Raw genomic sequence first — 17,648 nt, forward strand, 5'->3', positions numbered from 1 at the left:
CTAAGAATTTTATATAGAACTTTCACTCAGGAGATCAAAGGATGGAAATAGAATCCATGATAGGAATGTTGTGTGGGGCCTATGGAAGGAGCAGATTTGGTGAGAAGGTTGCAACTTTCTTATTCCATGCTTCCTTAAAAGTTTATTTGTCTTCACCAACTGCTTGACTTTACTAGGATAACCAGACTGACAGTGGCATGATACTTGCATCAGAGGAACTTCAAACACTGGAAACAAGGCAGAGTCAGAGTTTGGCATTCAGGTAAGCTTTCACTACCCATAGTGATTTATAGCAATTTTCTTCTGAAGAAAATGTTATTCTGTGGAATCGTGCATCATTTTTGTCAAGAGGTTAATGCAAATCTTCAGCTTGCTTGGCACCTTGTCAGATTTTCCTTTCCAGAGTGAGTTTCTGTCTGAGAGTATCACTGACAGTAACTTCTAGCTTCAAAGGTGTTTTGAGAACTGACTGATGATACAATCTTAACACGTGCAGATGTCCCCTGATAATTCAAGGAAATATTACAAATACTTATCTCTCTATCTGAGTCAAAGTTTTGGCAGGCTGAGCATGTAATTTTATATTATATGTGACACAGTTTTTTTTTCCCCATTTTATGTAAAATGTTCTGCAAATATCTGTGAAACTCACTGAGGATCATAGGTTTTAGGAAAAAAAGTAGTTGGACTTTGCTAACCACAACGCACTCCACAACATTGGAAATTGTAAAGACACCTCCAGTCCTAACCAAAAGCTGTTCTACATTTTTTATTCCAGGGTTGCTTTCCTTCAGTGGTTTGGCTGCATTGTTCCTTCACAATTTTTCCCTGTGGGAGGATATTAACGTCCAGTCATTACTAATTCTGGAGTTCAGAATAATGGCGTAAAACTGAAAAAAATATGGTTTATCTTGGCAGCTTTAGCTTCATTTTAAGGAAATTGCTTTCTAATGAGCCAAAAATCTTTAATATCTGATAGGCTTCCCAATGGGATTAGAATATACTGTGCTTGGAGTCAATATCACATTCTGTAGGGTAAACACAAATGGATTTTAGAATTCTAACATGTTAAAACAGTACAGTGTCATTCTGCTGTTTCTCAGAGGAACCATCAAGACTTTATCGCAAACTAATTGTTACAAAATCGGTGGACAATTCCAGTTTTATTGCCAGATCAAATTTCCTTGACAATGAGGAACATAGGACATAAGAGAACAATTTGGCCATTCAGATCTTCAAGCCTGTCAATAAGGTCATGGTTGATCTGGTGATTGTCTGAAGCCCACTTTCCTGTTTGCATCCCAAAATTCTAGATCCCCAAACTCCACTATTTTCTGGTGAAGAGAATTCTGTAGATGATAAAGCCACTGAGAGAAAATAATGTACTTCATCTCCCTCTATAAAAGGGAGACTTCCAAATCTTTAGTATCTCTAAGTTTTAGTTCTAGTCTTCCCCACAAGAGGACGCATCCTCCTAGTATCCACCCTCGAAATTCTTAGCTCAGACAAGCTTTTACTAAAGCCATTTATTTTGAGCAATCATGGCCTAGCTTTCAACACATGGATCTCTTTCCCCAAGGAATGCAAAACGGGCTGCTAATTGAATATCACTAACTTTGTTCCATTGCCAAAGAACAATTTTAGTCCCTATATTCCACTTGCTCAATAAAAGAATTGGAACCAGAATCTTTGGCTGGTATCTGAACTTTAATCCTGATTGTTCTAAATAGTTGTGGGAATTTCTGAAAAATAATTTTCTTCAGTATCTGCACTGACATGCTTGGACCCAGGGTACACAGACTCAGGATGAAGGGACGACCCTTTAGAACTGAAATGAAGAGGAATTTCTTCAGCCTGAGGCTGGTGACTCTGTGGAACTCATTGCTCAAGAGGGCTACAGAGGCCAAGTCATTGAGTGTATTTAAGACAGAGATAGATAGATTCTTGATTAGTAAGGGGATCAAGGGTTATGGGGAGAACACAGGAGAAAGGGGTTGAGAAATACATCAACTAAGATCGAATGGCAGAGCAGACTCATTGGGCAGAATGGCCTAATTCTGCTTCTATATCTTATGGTCTTGTACTGTTGGTATAGTAGTTAAAAATGTGCAGGACAGGTTGGAAACTAAGCCTATGTACATAGGGTTCAGTGTTCATGCCAGAATTATCTTATTGGTCTGTTGAGGTCAGAAATGCTATTGTTCTCAGAAACATCTACAAAAAAATGAAGTGATGGGATTTGGTATGGGGGGGACTCTGAACATCAGCACCCTGCTGGCCTTCACTGCGTATGCAATTGGTGGACATACATCTGGTTAAACCAGACAATGGTAGAAATGAAGCTGATTGGGGGATTGAGAAGGCGGGGTGGTGTTCAGGCTGGTACCCAGGCTTGAATTCCTGAAGTAAGAAGGCAGTTTCATATTTTAAAGCTGTGTTGGATTTGGAGGCGCCTGCATTGGATTTTCAACTCTTTTATGTGATAGACACCCTTGATGCACCATTACTGGAATAGGCATTCACCATTTACAGTCCAAGTAGAAACTCCCACTGAATCCGCAATACTTGTTGGGATCAAAAGCTTATGTCCTTGGAGCCTAAATCCCAAAATAAGATCTGGGATCAATGGCCCTCTGGATTTCAAAAATTATGACCATACAACTAGAAGATATAGGAGTAGAATTAGGCCATATGGCCCATTGCATCTTCTCGGCAATTCATTCATGACTAATATGTTTCTCAACTCTATTCTTTTGCCTTCTGCATATAATCTTTGATCCCTTTACCAATCAAGAACCTATCTATCTCTGTCTTAAATGAATTCGATGGCCTCCACAGCCTTTTGCAGCAATGAGTTCCACAGATTCACCACCTCTGGCTGAAGGAATTCCTCCTCATCTCTGTTCTGTAGGGTTGTCCATTTACTCTGAGTCTGTGCCCTTGAGTGCTACTTTCTCCTACTAATGAAAACATCTTCTCCACATCCATTCTATCCAAGCTTCTCAATATTCTGTAAAGTTTCAATCAGATCCTCTCATCCTTCTAAACTCCCATTAAATACAGATCCAGAGTCCTCAACTGCTCCTCATATGATAACCTTTTCATTCCCTGAATCATTCTTGCGAACTTCCTTTGGACTCACTCCAAGGCCTGCATATCCTTCCTTAGATACAGGACCCAAAACTTCTCACAATATTCCAAATGTAGCCTGACCAAAGTTTTATACAACATCGGCAGTATTTCCCTGTTCTTGTATCCTAGACCTCTTGAAATGAATGCTCGCATTGCATTTGCCTTCCTAACTACCAACTGAGAATCCTGAACTAGGACTCCCAAGTCCCTTTGTGCTTCAGATTTCCAAAGCCTTTTCCCATTTGGAAAATAATCTACATCTCTATTCTCCCTGCCAAAGTGCGTAACCTTACATTTTCCCACATTGTATTCCATCTGCCACTTCTTTGCTCACTCTCCTAGCCTGTCCAAGTCCTTCTACATCCTTCCTGCCTCCTCAACACTACCTTTCCCTCCACCTATCTTTTGTATCATCTGCAAACGTAGCAACAATGCCCACAGTTCCTTCGTCTACATTGTTAATGTATAACGTGTATAGTCGTGGTCCCAACATGGATCCCTGTGGAAAACAAAAAATGCTGGAAATCACAACGGGTCAGGCATCATCAATGAGGAGACAGCAAGTTAAAGTTTCGAGTCTAGATGACTCTTCATCAGAGCAGGAACCTTACGGAAATCACTAGTCACCAGTTGCCATCCTGAAAAAAAGCCCTCAGCCTTTTTGCTCCTGTGATGCTGCTTGGCCTGCTGTGTTCATCCAGCTCTGCACCTTGTTGTCTCTATCCCCACTCTCTGGCTTCTGCCAGTCAGCCAATCCTCTATCCATGCCAGTACCTTGCCTGTAACACTCTGGACTCTTATTTAGCAGCCTCCTCTGCGGTACCTTCTCAGATGCCTTTTGCAAATTCTATTGTAACTATTGTGTCCTATTAGTTTGAGTTATGCCCTAAGGGGGTTTCGTTTAACAGATTGTTATTCTTTCATGCTGACTCTAAAATACTGCAAACAAAAGCTCATCTCTACTTTACTGAAATATAACAATACCTACTTCTTGGGATAAGGATGCAAGATAAAATGGATGCGAATCTCCTTCTTTCACAGCTCATACAAACAATTATCAGGACGAAGCATTACCGCGTTAGGTATGGTGCAGCAGATAAAGGAAGAAGTAATAAACAAAAATAACAATTTAGAATTTGAAGTTCTGTTTTTATACACAAGGAGGGTCAGTGCACAGGCCCTGACTCCAATTGATACTTGATTTTTCCATTGGGCCTATGCTTGGAAAGGCTTGCAATTCTGATCTGGGCATTATTTTTCATTCTTCCATGGACTTGATGCTGTCCCATGAAGTCTGAAATGCCGCGCCATTTGTGTAAGATCATAAAGCACACCTTTAGACTTGAGTGCTGTACAAGAAGGCAATCACCAGACATATTCTTAAAACTGTTGTGTCTCATGTTTTGAAATTATTCAACAGTCATACCTTTGGATGCTTTTTTTTTACTTAGACCTTGGTTCTGTCATAAATTTTTTAGAATGGATCTTTAGCTTGATACCTTTTTGTCTGGTTAAAATTTAAGTTTTGCACCATATACTATTTGAGGTACTCTGCCTGAGCTATACACCGGTGTCCTGCACAAATCGAGGAATCTCCTTTGGAATCTTTCTGTTGCCCTTAAGTAAAATGGAAAGGGGAAGGGTACAGAGACAGGTGTGTCTGATTTGTTGGAGGGCTCTTTGGCCTTGTGCCCATCAAAGGAGTTTTGTGGATAGATCATGTAGTGTAAACAGCATCTATTCATTCAGCTACCTTTGCCCAGGCAAGGATGATTACATTGCACCTTACTTACACACCAAAATAAACTTCCTCAACTGTATTTTTTGTATTCACACTATTTCTAATTGATGCATCTAAATGGTAAAATATATCTTCTTTTTATCTACAGTGCTTTAATCCCCAGCAAAAGTAAAGAGTCTGTGTCATCAGATGGCTCCAACCAGACAAGCGGCTACCAGTCAGGTTACCATTCTGACGACACTGACACAGTTCCTTACCCCAATGAAGAAGCGAAAACCAAGGATAATTACTGCACCTTCCCAACTGATTACAACCTTGTAATTCGATACAGCACACCGCCTGTTTAAGAATTCACTTCAACACTCAGAGGATGCCAACTTGTAGCAAATTCACCTAAGCCTTAATTCAATAAAGTTACCGCATATTTTATCTAAAATATTGTCAAAATATGAACTTTGTTCTAAACAATAGAACTATTATTAAGATTGACACTAGGTATCTTTATATTTCAGATGAGGGCAGTGGAGTAACTTATGGTCAATAATATACCAACTGTTAAACTAACACCAGTTTGTTCTGTTCTTGTAAGTTCAGCTTTGGTTGTACAATACATGAACTGTCACACAAAATATATGAAATAGACAAGGCTTTCAGAATTGATCTTTTGAAAAAGTGACAAAAATTGACTGTTACGTTGACGTTGGTCATCACTTCACAATAAGACATTGCATCAAGTTGTCCATCAAACTTCAAGCAATTCAAGGCTGAGGAAAGGCAACAATTAAACGAAACACTGCACAATTGAAAGTTACGTCGTAACTTAAGACTGAGTTCCTAATTGACAATGAAACTGTCTGAATGTATAAATCCTGTATTGCCATATTTCATCTCTGTTCAATGGATAGCTCTCCGGTTATACATTTGTGTGTGTGCAGAGACAGAATGAGAGAGGAAGTATAGATAGGCACCTATTTATAGCACCTGAGTGTTGAATGCATTTTCACAAATAAATGTAATATATTGAACACAGATAATAAGATACAGATAATTAAATGAGTATGCTGTATGCAGTACACATTCTTACTGCCATATGAAGGAATGTTGGATTGGATTGGATAAACAGGAAAACCAGGGAATGGTCATTTGGTGGTACATACACTCTTTCCATTGAGTAGCAATCAAAGTAAAATACTTCCAAATAAACACATGTATAAACATTGAACTGGAAATGAGAAAAGATTGTGCTATGTATAATATATATATAGATCAGAACACAGCCTTTTTACTACTGTTGAATGTGAATATTCAGAGTCTTTGTTATGGTTTGCACAATCACCATGGAATAGACCGAAAAAGTGATCAGTGTATTATTTCTTAAAGGAAAGATTCTTTATAACAAAATTACTTTATATGAAGAGAATATTTGAGCAGATTTTCATTTCACTTTGTGTTCCATCTTTTGTTTTCCAAAAGTGAAATGTTTCAAAAGATACAGTATTACAGATGAATAAACATCTGCTCAAGGCAATTTATACTTTTGTAAAATACATATATTGTGTTTTTGCAATTATTTAGATTTGTATCCTGTTTTTCAACAATAAGTTTATAGAAAATCAATGTCTTGTAGTAAAGTAATTTGATGATGTTAAAGGAAATTAATTGAAATTGTAAACTTGCTTGCTGGACTGAACTTTAAATTGAGAGGATCAAGTGGTTTATTTGACCAGTTTCTCTACCCATCTCCCAAATACCTTGTTGTGATGTTGGACATTGCATTTCTGGATGGAACATACAGGTAATGTCAAGAGTTTATTTCTCACATGAATCTGTTATTTGATGGCCTGAATGCACTGATACTTGTGCAACTATTTAGTTCAGTACAATGGTTAAACCCATTTCCAGAGCAATGTACTATTTTTGAGAGCATAAGATCCAGGAGCAGGAGTAGCCCCACGAGCCTGCTCTGCCATTTAATACAATCGTGGCTCAATCTGTCCAATAGTCAGATGATGAACATTGATTTCAATGCAAGCCAGGTCTTACAATGAGACGTTCACCATCGTTGGTTTTCTGCATGACAGTTAAATCTATTTCCCCAGGCTTCAGTTATTTCATTTGTTAGCAGCATAATTCTGATCCGTGATAACTTGACTAAGTTTACAACTGAAAATTTGATGTCCTTAAAGTTGTGGAAAGTTTTGAGCTAAATACACACTCATAGCTCAAAAAGTGTTTTGTGTTGCCTGTAAATAAACTATTTTGTCTATTTTTTTTTACAGTTCTTAGGAATTGAACAATGCGTAAAAGGTTCACTTCTGCAATTTATTTTTAATAAACATTTTTCGTATATATGAAGTTTTTGTGGTTACATTCCTTTTCAAGCTTTTTGGTTCTTGGATTTATGTTAAATAAATTGCATGGTAGATTAATCTAAATGTTCTCACAGAGAATGATAATTGGACAGCCCAAACTGCCAGGCTAAATCTTGTAGGAGTCCTTTACTCTGTCATGGGAATGGGTGGTTTTTGCCAGATTTTCACAGAGTTGGGTTGACTTGAGAGTCTTTTTCCTGATTCTGGGATTCTCAGCCTTATTCATAGGCTTTCTGATTTTCAGGAGATCCTTTAAAAGGTAAAAGCTGGTTTGGATCATGAGTTCACACCAAGCAATCTCTATCAGGCCGGCTCAGTTGCAAAGAAGACCTGGCCTATTCTTCTACAATTATCATGAAGTAAGTCCAAGTTCTTAAAGGATCATAAACCATTAACTGTAGACAGCATGAGGAACCTGTTGGCAGATAAGTTCGGAAGGTCCTCACCAGGTCTGCTGTACCAATGTATGCAGCCCAAACAACCTCTTAGCCACTCATGTCCCCTTGCCAAGGTTTCCATGCCCTTTCATCCAGTATACACTATTCAGTGAATCACATGCAACTAACTCTATAGAATTCATGACTTCTCTGATACTGAAGCAGTCCATGTTCTAATGCAACAAGACCTGGACAATATCCAGACTTGGACTGAAAAGGAGCAAGTAACATTTATGCCAAACAAATGCCAGGCACTGACCATTACTATTAAGAGACTATCTAAATGCTGTGCCTTGACATTCAAAGGTATTATCATTGCTGTCACTATCCTGAGGGTTATGACTAGAAATTCAACTGGACTCACTATTTCAATACAGTGGCTAAAAGAACATGTCAGAGGCTGGAAATACAGAGTAATTCACCTCTGAATCCCCAGAGCCTGTCCATCATCTCCAAGCCACAAGTCAGGAGTGTGATGGAGTACTCCCCACTTCCCTGGATGGGTGCTGCTTCAACAACACTCAAGAAGTTTGGCACTATCTGGGACAAACCAGCCCACTTGATTGGCATTGCACCCACAAATGTCCACTCCCTCCACCACTGTCGCTCAGTAGCAGCAGAGTGTCCTATCTACAAGATGCACTGCAGAAATTCACTATACCTTAAACAGCACCTTTCAAACACAGGACCACTCCCATCTAGAAGGATGAGAGCAACAGATACATGGGAACACCATCACCTGCAAAATCCCCTCCAAACCACTCACCATCCTGAGTTGGAAATTTATCGCTGTTCCTTCATTGTGACTGGGTCAAAAACTTGGAATTCTTTCCCAAACAGCATTATGGCTCTACTTACAGCATGTGGACTGCAGGGGTTCAAGAAGACAGCTCACCACGACCTTCTCAAGGGGGGATGTAGGGATGGGGAATAGATGCTGGCCCAGCCAGTATGCTCGTATACTATGAATGAATAAAAACACAATTCCATGTGCTCAATCCTCCTGTTTCTCTATGACAAATAAATGGAATGTATTTGACAGTCTTTGCATATGGAGTTTTAGTGACATCCCTCATGCAACAAGACCATCTTTGCTAACGCTGCCGATCCTTGCTTTGCTCCGAGGCTATTGTTTGGGCTGCAATGAGGTCAGATTTCAGAGAACACTTCCTTATTGATGCAGGTGCATTGCCAACAATGATCCTTAGGTCTCTGTCCTTTTCCTCCTCCTCCTTCTTTGAGCACATCTCCCCAGCCCCCACCGCACACCTCCCACCACCCCCTTCAAACCTGTCCCCCCACTACCAGCTTTGCCATTCCCTGCTAATTGTTCCTGTAATACTGCAGGTCTATAGGGATACAAAGTGCGCGGAAACTACACCACGTGCAACTGGAACAAGTGCTGTGAGCAGAACTCTTGAGGTCAAAACCATTCTTTTGTCCCTTGCTACACCAATCCATTAGACTTCAGCAAGTTTCAAAATCAACAAATGCTTTTACCCAACTCACCAATATAGAAGCAGAAATCAATCAGGAACTAACCTCAAAGTAGATGTTATTGAAAGCATATTAAGCTCTGGAAGGTCAAGAAAAAGCATTAGCTGGAGTTTCGAGTTTAAAAAAGGCACTGCTGGCATCAAATCTGTGTTACACACTGACTAATTGCTGTACACATTGAACATGCATCCTCAGTATCTGTGCTAATGACTCATCCACAATGACATTTGGTGTGGCTCACATTTGGAAGTGTACGCTGCAATATGGACACCATTCTGGTGTGGAAAAGACATGTAGCACTAAAAATATTGATGCGGGACAACCAAAAATGTTACGTCTTCTACTGAGAATCTGGGATCGATGTAACCTTGGGGAGAAAATTGTGGAGGAGAGAGTTGGCAGGTGGTCGGGAATTAATTTTCAGGGCCCCTATAGACAGGAACAAATTCAGAAAGCCCCTGAAAATACCAGTGCAAATACCTCACACAACCAACAGACTCAGTGATGGCTGTGGTAAGTGAGTTCTATGCTTGTTTCTCCCACCTCTATTCCTGCTCCTACTGGCTGTAAGTGGACAGGAAAACCATCTCCATATCATTTAAGGACTCACAAAAAGTTCAATTCATTGTCAAAGAAAAGTATAACCTTTGCCTGTCAACTGTGTTTAAAAGATAAAAATATGATTAAATATGAAGAAATAACTCTTGTGGTTACTATGGCAGTTTCTGTACATTAGTAATAATCGTATGATCAGCTGCCAGGTGGAAAAGGAAGCCTTAGTTAATAAATCATGATAACTAAAAGCATGCAGCTATACAAAATGGATTTCGGTTACAAGTGTATCAACTTTCAAAGATAATAAATTATACACAGAATGCATGGTGTTTTCATTAAGTAACAGACAATAGAATTGTAGATGGCAGATTTATCAATAACAGTATCTTATTTTAGAAAGTAATACCATCAATGAAAGTTAACTTAGGAAGTATCAGGTTCTGATTGATAGTTTGACTGTATTAGTTCTATTGTCCTATTCTGGCCAAAAAGACAATCACATAATTCCAAATGTAGATATTGACAACTGCCTTTAGCCTTTCTAAGAATTTTAGCAAGAATTGAACTGCAACAAAATATAACATATGATCAATTTTCTCAACATTGCTTAATCTTGTAAAGAATAATATGGCATGTTTCTCACAATGATTGTCAGTCTAATTTTTGCTAAATTATTTAGTTTTGTACCTATTCTTCCTCTCACATTTTTAAAGTGATCAGGTGTTTGAATGCAATGTTCCAATATTGTTCTATAATCAGCCTGAAGTGAGTTAGGATGTTCTGACCCCTTGGTCTTTCATTTTACTTACCTGCTGTCAGAATGTTATCTAATCTCTGTCTAATAATGATATTACAAAGATCAAAAATTTTCTTTTTCCAACTAAAGTTTTCCAAGGTTTAACAATTGCTTTGGGTATCTTTTTACTGTTTTCTTAGAGCCCTTGTGGCCCTAGTGAGTATGTGACTGAATGACGCAACATTAGATTTTCAGGGTGAATGCATGAATAAATAATCCTTTTATTTAAAACCACAAAAGCTTGCTGCTGATTATTTCAATTTGCTCACACACAAGGGTCAAGACATACAAACTTCTTCCTTTTCAAATAGGCACATGGATACTGGACAGTAAGGGAAGGACTGTGAAGATAATGAAAAATTAGGCTAGAAGCTGCCCTGGCATGGAGTTCTAAATTAAATATAACTTTCAGAGTATAATTGAATGTCAGTGTGTACATTAGTTAAAAAGAAACAATAGGCCCACCTTTTATTTTCAGGTCTAAATAATTTCTAAATGATTGAGAACTAGTGTGAACCCCAGCTGAAAGGTCAAGTGCAACTATCCATGAACACCTGGAGCACTGGATAGGGACCAGCTGTCTCCAAGTCAATTGAAGACAAAATAGCTATTTTCCTGCAATCAATTATATTCCCTTTGGGAATTTAATTTTTAACACTGCTCCTCCAGTATTTCTTGCATTCAGTGTTGTTAATGACAGGAAACATGTTTTAAAGTTTTCTTCATTATTGCTGTGTTTGAATTTGCCTGTACATTTTTGGACAGACAGGTTCAGCACCTGCAGTTGCCACAAGTGAAGCATCTCTAACGTAGATGCAAGCTGCAGGGAGCCAGGAGGATGGCTTCCTGCCTCAGTTTCCACTCTAGACCCAAAAGTAGAAAGTCAGCCAATTTTTATTTTACCACCATCATGACAGGCATTGTGTGACTGAAATTCCTTGAGACTTGGTACGATCAGTGACCTGCAACACTGATCATGCAGAGTTTGTGGTGTCTACCTCAGGCACAATTCTAGGGAAAGCCTTCACCATGTGGCCCACTCTCTAGATATCTTTCTACCATTGGGATTGGGTTTGCCTGACCCCACCCACATTGACCTTCACATGACTCAAAGAAAAAGGGTGTAGGGGAAATCTCGAACTAGTTTTAAAGATTACATAGTTCCCAATTGTCCATGTGAAGGCCAGTGCACCATGGTTCATTGATCATATCATTCGACACAGATACACTGGATCTGACTGGGACCAGGGAATGTGAATTCTCCATGCTCTGTCCCACTCACTTGGCATAAAGTATCTTGAAAGAGCCAAGTGAAAGTCTCACCCTCACACGGTAATTGGAAACCCTGGGCAAAGGGCCACATCATTTAAAGGGTTCTGAAGAAGGGTCACTGGATCCAAAATGTTAACTAAGCTTTCTCTCTCCACACCAAAGGTGCTGTTAGACCTACTGACTGATGTCCTCCAACAATTTCTGTTTTTATTTGATTCAGATCTCCAGTATTCACAGATCTTTGATTCTTTTTTACATATCGTTTAGTCAGGAACTGGAGAAATGTTTGAAAAAAAAAATACTCATATGGTAAAAAGGCACAGAATAGAAGTTTGTAACAGTACAGGGATATGAATCATATAACCTTGTTCAGTACTGTAATTCTGCATGACTCACTCTTCCTATTATTGCTGGTGCAAAGGCTTCACCATCTAACCTCTGACTTATGATTACTTATAACATCTTTTCTGTGAAATAAATAAATAAACTGGCCAGCTCAGGGTTTCAGTAAGTTATTTAGCCCTTGAATTGCCTCAAGAGACAGTCCTGCAAATGATGCCACTTGCTGCTGCTGCTCCATAGTTCACTGACTCAGCCTGTTTTCTTTTGAAGATTTACTGTCACTTGCATATCAGGTTGGAATGGCTACACCTTAACTTTAACTGTGCTCACACCCGTCATGCCACGGTTGCTGTAAGGAGGAACAGTTTTGTTAACAGCACCAAGATCTGGGAAAGCCTGCATGCCATTCTAATCAATCAGCATGATGAGGCCAGATACTGGGACCTCAAGTGAATTGGAGCCTGAGGATTCTGCAACAGCAATCAAAGAATTTATGAGAGTTATGTCAACCATATTTAGTACCTGTAAGGTACTGAAGATTCTGCTGAATGAGAATAATCCTCACAGGGAAGACTGGGGCCTTTCTTTAACTGCAAATGGGCTGAATGTTCCCAGCCCATTGGTGATGAATTGAGAGGGCTGGCAATAATTTGGGGGAAGGATCGGAAGGGGCAAACAAATAGCTTCCTGTCCGAAGGCATATTGCCAATGTTGAGAAGCTTAGCACCATGGCTGTGCCAATGTAACTGTTTAAGTTGTCCTGTTCGGAATGACCAGCTGCCACATGGAGACAATGCTAGGTAAACCCGAGTGAGTTCCAGGGTGAGCCTTGTTTGATGGGTATTACATGGCCCAGAAAGGTGCCATTGTGGTGATAACTATCCCTCTGACAATACCATTGTTGGTGCACTATGAATCCTCAAGCCACACTGCACTCCCTCCAGATCACTGGGACCTGCATCATCTTGGCTTCCCCAGAACAAACTCACTATTCTTCAAGGCTCTCTTTGCCTGGTGTTGCAGCCTCAGAATCAGCCACCACCATTGGTGACACAGCTGATACTGCTAACTCTCTCTTTGGATCACTGTCCTCAATTGGATGGCCGTCCTAACAGCAAACTGTTTGCCAGCTGCCAGCAAAAAGTAGCCCCAGGATTTCACTGCCCAGTGCCCTGATGTGGGACAATTGAACCCACATTTTCAACTGCTGCGCCTCTTCATATTCCTTGTTCAAACTGATTCGATATTTTACATGGATCTGAGTTACACAGACGCTGGTGAATCCCATCTCATGTAGTATAAAATATTGTTCCTCTTTACATTGGTGTTCCTTCGAATGTCCTGATGAGTGCAGGATGAAAAGCATAGACAAAGTCTGCCTTTTGTCAGAAATACTCAAGTTCGATAGAACCAATCACTATTTGTCAGCTGTCTGAACAATGTATGATCACTGCTATGGTCTTTGAATAGATATACCTTTCCTGTTAGGATCCCTTACCCACGCCTGTTGCTTTGGGTCCAAATTTATCAACTGCCTTACATGGTGATGCCTATTATAGTGTGTGGCCTGATGTGTTGAGAAGGCCTGCACTTGTGTACATACATACATACAATTGACAGTCCCATTGGCATTAATGTGGAGTCAATGTCTTTGATAGGAGAGGAAGTTGATATTTTAGCATCCTGCCCATCGACCACTCTGATGGTGATAGATCATATTGGAGTGGGGTGGATTGATAATGTAGTGTAGAAGTCAATCGTTTTCTTCTAAAGTGACTTCATTGCATGGGCCCCATGCCTCTTTCGATTGTGGGTATCTTGGTGATCCTGTGATGTTTTCAAATCCAGGACTGGCTACAAACTAGCTCAAGCATTCAGTAGCCTGGTCTGTGAGTATCTCTGGTTTCATAACTGGCCATGAAATCCTCAAATCCTCCTTTCTGAAGAGGGTCCGATGTGAAGGTGGACAAAGTCAGAAGTTACACAAAACCAGGTTATAGTCCAACAAGTTTATTTGAAATCACAAGTTTTCAAAACGCTACTTCTTTGTCACGTGAACAAGGGTCACTGGAACTGAAACGTTAACTCTGATTTTTCAAGGAAGGAAAACAGACAATGTTGGAGAAACTCAGTAGGTCTGGCAGCATCTGCAGAGAGACAAACAGAGTTAATGTTTCAACTCAAATATGACTTTTCTTCTGAAGAATTCTGAAGAGTTGCTACTACTTTGTGATACCGTACTGGAAGATTTGTTTTTGCAGCCAAAATGGAGGTTTCCTGCTTTCTCACAGCCAAAATGTAGTGTACCAGCCTTTTGCATCTAAACATGGAGGAATGCCCCCATTTTCACAGCTTTACTTGACGAAAGTGTTTGTGGCCTTATATGTTTGCGGCCTTAAAAAATGATTTCTGTTTCTTTTACTGAATGAATCCCACAGCCTATGACTTTAATAATTATGCTGTCTTTGATTAAAGTTTTTTTTTCTGACTGATTCTTGCTGTCTGTAGCTCTAATATTAAACCCATTCCTTTTATGTCTTCTTCATGAATAATTCCCACTGACTGGTTTCAATGAATGCTTCTTAACTTCTTTCTCAGTTATAGTCCATTTTGCAGAACTTTAACTACTCAATTAACCTATCTGTATGTGCTTGTAGCCTCGTCAGATTTACCTAGATGCTTAATAAAAACCGAAAGAACTGCGGATGCTATAAATCAGGAACAAAAACAAAGTTGCTGGAAAAGCTCAGCAGATCTGGCAGCATTTGTAAAGGAAAAAACAGAGGTAACATTTCGGGTCCAGTGACACTTCTCAGAACTCACCTAGACACTTACTTGACTAAAAATTTTAAAAGTTTGAGGCACCAGCACTGATCCCTGACGCATACCATTCATATCTTGTCAAGCGTGTAATGATTCATTTAAGCTTACTTTCTATTTCCTATTAACTAGTCAATCTCCTATTCATGCTAATATGGTCTCCTCTATACCATCAGCTTTTATGTTCGTCAACAGCCTTTAATGTGGCACCTTATTAAATCCTTTCAGGAAACCCAAGAATAGTACATTAACTGCTTCTCCTGTATCCACAGCCCTTGTTACTTCTTTGAAGAACTCCAATAAATTGATTAAACATGACTTTCCTTTTCAAAAAAACATGTTTACTCTGCCTGATTATCACAAACTATTCTAAACATTCTGCTATAATGTCTTTAGTAATAGATTCTAATGTTTTCCTTATGGCAAATGCTAAGCCAACTGGCCTGTTTGCATTCTGTTCTCTGTCTGCCCCCAATTTTTCGAATAAAGGAATTACAAGTACTCTTATTCAATATAATTCAACCTTCCCAAGACCCAGGGAATTTTGGACTTTTCAAAATACCGTATCAATTTATCTCACTGGCTATTTCTTTTAAGAGCCTAAGATGAAATCTGTAAGGACCCAGGGAGTTATTTGACCCCATGTCCAACTATTTACTCGGTACCACTTCCCTGGTGATTGCAATTTTCATGAAGTTTTTTCCTCATATCCATTTTGTGATTACAGTTATTTCTGGGATGTTACTTGTATCATCGATACTGAAGATCAATACAAAATACTTGTTTAGTTCATCTGCAATCTGCTTACTTTCCATCATTAACTCCCCAGACTCATCTTCCATAGGATCAATACTAACTTTGATAACTCTATTCTTTTTAAAAATAGTTTTAGATATTCCTGCTATCTGTTTTTATATTATGAACTAGATTTCTCTCACTTTAATTTTCCCACCTTATTAATCTTTTAGTCATTCTCTTTTTTTTTTATCTTCTGTCAAATCTTCTGACTGCCTTTCCTCAAATTTATGCTTTTTCTTTAAATTTGATTCTTTCTTTATCCATTTTAGCTAACTATACAGATGATGGGACATCCTGTTGGATTTGTTATTTCTTATTGGCAAGTGTCTTTTCTTTGTATCCTTAAGTATCCGCTTGAATATCTACCACTGCATTTCAACTGACTTATCCTTTAAACCTAATTTGCCAGATCACTTCAGCTAGTTCTGCTTTCCAGCCCTCATGTATGTTATAATTTTAATCTTGGACCCACTCTTTTCCCTCAAACTGAATATAAAATTCAATCATATTACGATCACTGCCACCTAGGGGTGTTCCACAATGAGGTCATTAATTATCTCATTGCTTTAATTATCTCAATGAGTTGTCCTAAGAAACTATCCCAAAAAAGATTCTATGAACTTCTCAGCTAGGTTACCTTTGCTAATCTGATTTTTGCACTCTATATGCAGATTAAACTCCCCCACGATTATTGCTGTATCTTTCTGCCATGATGGCTGACTTTATCCTTTGGCCTACCGTGTGGTTACTGTGAAGGGGCCTTTGCATCACTTCCAGAAGTGGATTTTTGCCTTAATCATCTCATACCTTGATCCAAACTGACTCTACAACCTGGTTTCCTAAACTTAGGCTCTTTTCTCTACCGTTCTAATACCACCCTAGCATCCTGTCCTTCCTGACATGTACCCTCCAATACTCAGATCCCAATCTGCAGCCATGTCTCTATAATGGCTATTAGATCATGCTTACTTGTTTCTATTTGCACTAACAGTTCATCTATTATATCTTGAGTGCTACGTCCATTCAGATCCAAAGCTTTTAGTGTTATATATATTCATTATTCTCCCAACTACTAACATTTTCTATTGATTTACTGTTTAGCATTGATAATACCAAATTCTTCTTATCAAAGTTAATTTATTATTTCCATGTTAACACCTTTCGCTCTTGCTTCCTCTCTTGTATTTGATTTACCACATCATCTTAAATTTGATGTTTGTTCTCCCTAATGAATTTAAAACGCCCCTAGTTATGTGGCTTACTTGTGGCATAATTCAGGTGTAAAAAAAATTGCTGGAGAAGCTCAGCAGGTCTGTCAGCATCTGTGGAGAGAAATCAGAGATAATATTTTGGGTCGAGAGACCCTCCCTCAGTTCAGGCATAGTCTGGCCCAACATCACAGTCCCCACTTTCTCCAGTGCTGGTTCCAGTTTGCTAAGAGCTAGAACTTTATTTTTCTTCAATTTATTCTTGGGATGTGGGTGTCATTAGCTGTGCCAGCATTTAACGAATCATCCAGAGAGCAGTGATGAGTCAGCCACATTGCTGTAGGTCTGAAGTCAAATGTAGGTCAGACCAGGTAAGGAAAGCAAGCTTCCTTCCTAAATGATATTAATGAATCAGATGTGTTTTCCAACAATTGACAATGATTTTGTGGTCATTGTTAATTCCATATTTTTTTGAATTCAAATTCCACGATCTGCCTTGGTCAGGTTCAAACCCTGGTCCCCAGAACATTACTTGGATTTCTGGATTCATCATCTAATGATAATACCACTATGACATTGCCTCCCCGAGAATCGAAATTTCCCATGCCAATCTTTGAGCCAAGTATTAATTTTTCTAAGAGACATTAGGAACTGCCGATGCTGGAGAATCTGAGACAA

The 17,648-nt window shown here is 39.1% G+C and overlaps 1 protein-coding gene across 2 annotated transcripts in view; it reads left to right on the forward strand.

Annotated features, from left to right (window-relative positions):
* kdr (kinase insert domain receptor (a type III receptor tyrosine kinase)) overlaps positions 1 to 7,220 on the forward strand; it is a 75,390-nt gene extending 68,170 nt beyond the window's left edge. Inside the window, exons 29-30 of one of the 2 annotated variants that reach the window (XM_020528870.2) lie at positions 177 to 262; positions 5,022 to 7,220. In XM_020528870.2, the coding sequence (XP_020384459.1) occupies positions 177 to 262; positions 5,022 to 5,220 (285 nt within the window). In that variant the 3' untranslated portion in view covers positions 5,221 to 7,220. The remainder of the gene's footprint in view (positions 1 to 176; positions 263 to 5,021) is intronic. The other variant, XM_048600179.1, reaches the window with a different exon arrangement.
* The last annotated feature ends 10,428 nt before the right edge of the window (positions 7,221 to 17,648 follow it).

This window comes from Rhincodon typus, chromosome 1, assembly GCF_021869965.1.
Source record: "Rhincodon typus isolate 14 chromosome 1, sRhiTyp1.1, whole genome shotgun sequence".
NCBI lineage: Eukaryota > Metazoa > Chordata > Chondrichthyes > Orectolobiformes > Rhincodontidae > Rhincodon > Rhincodon typus.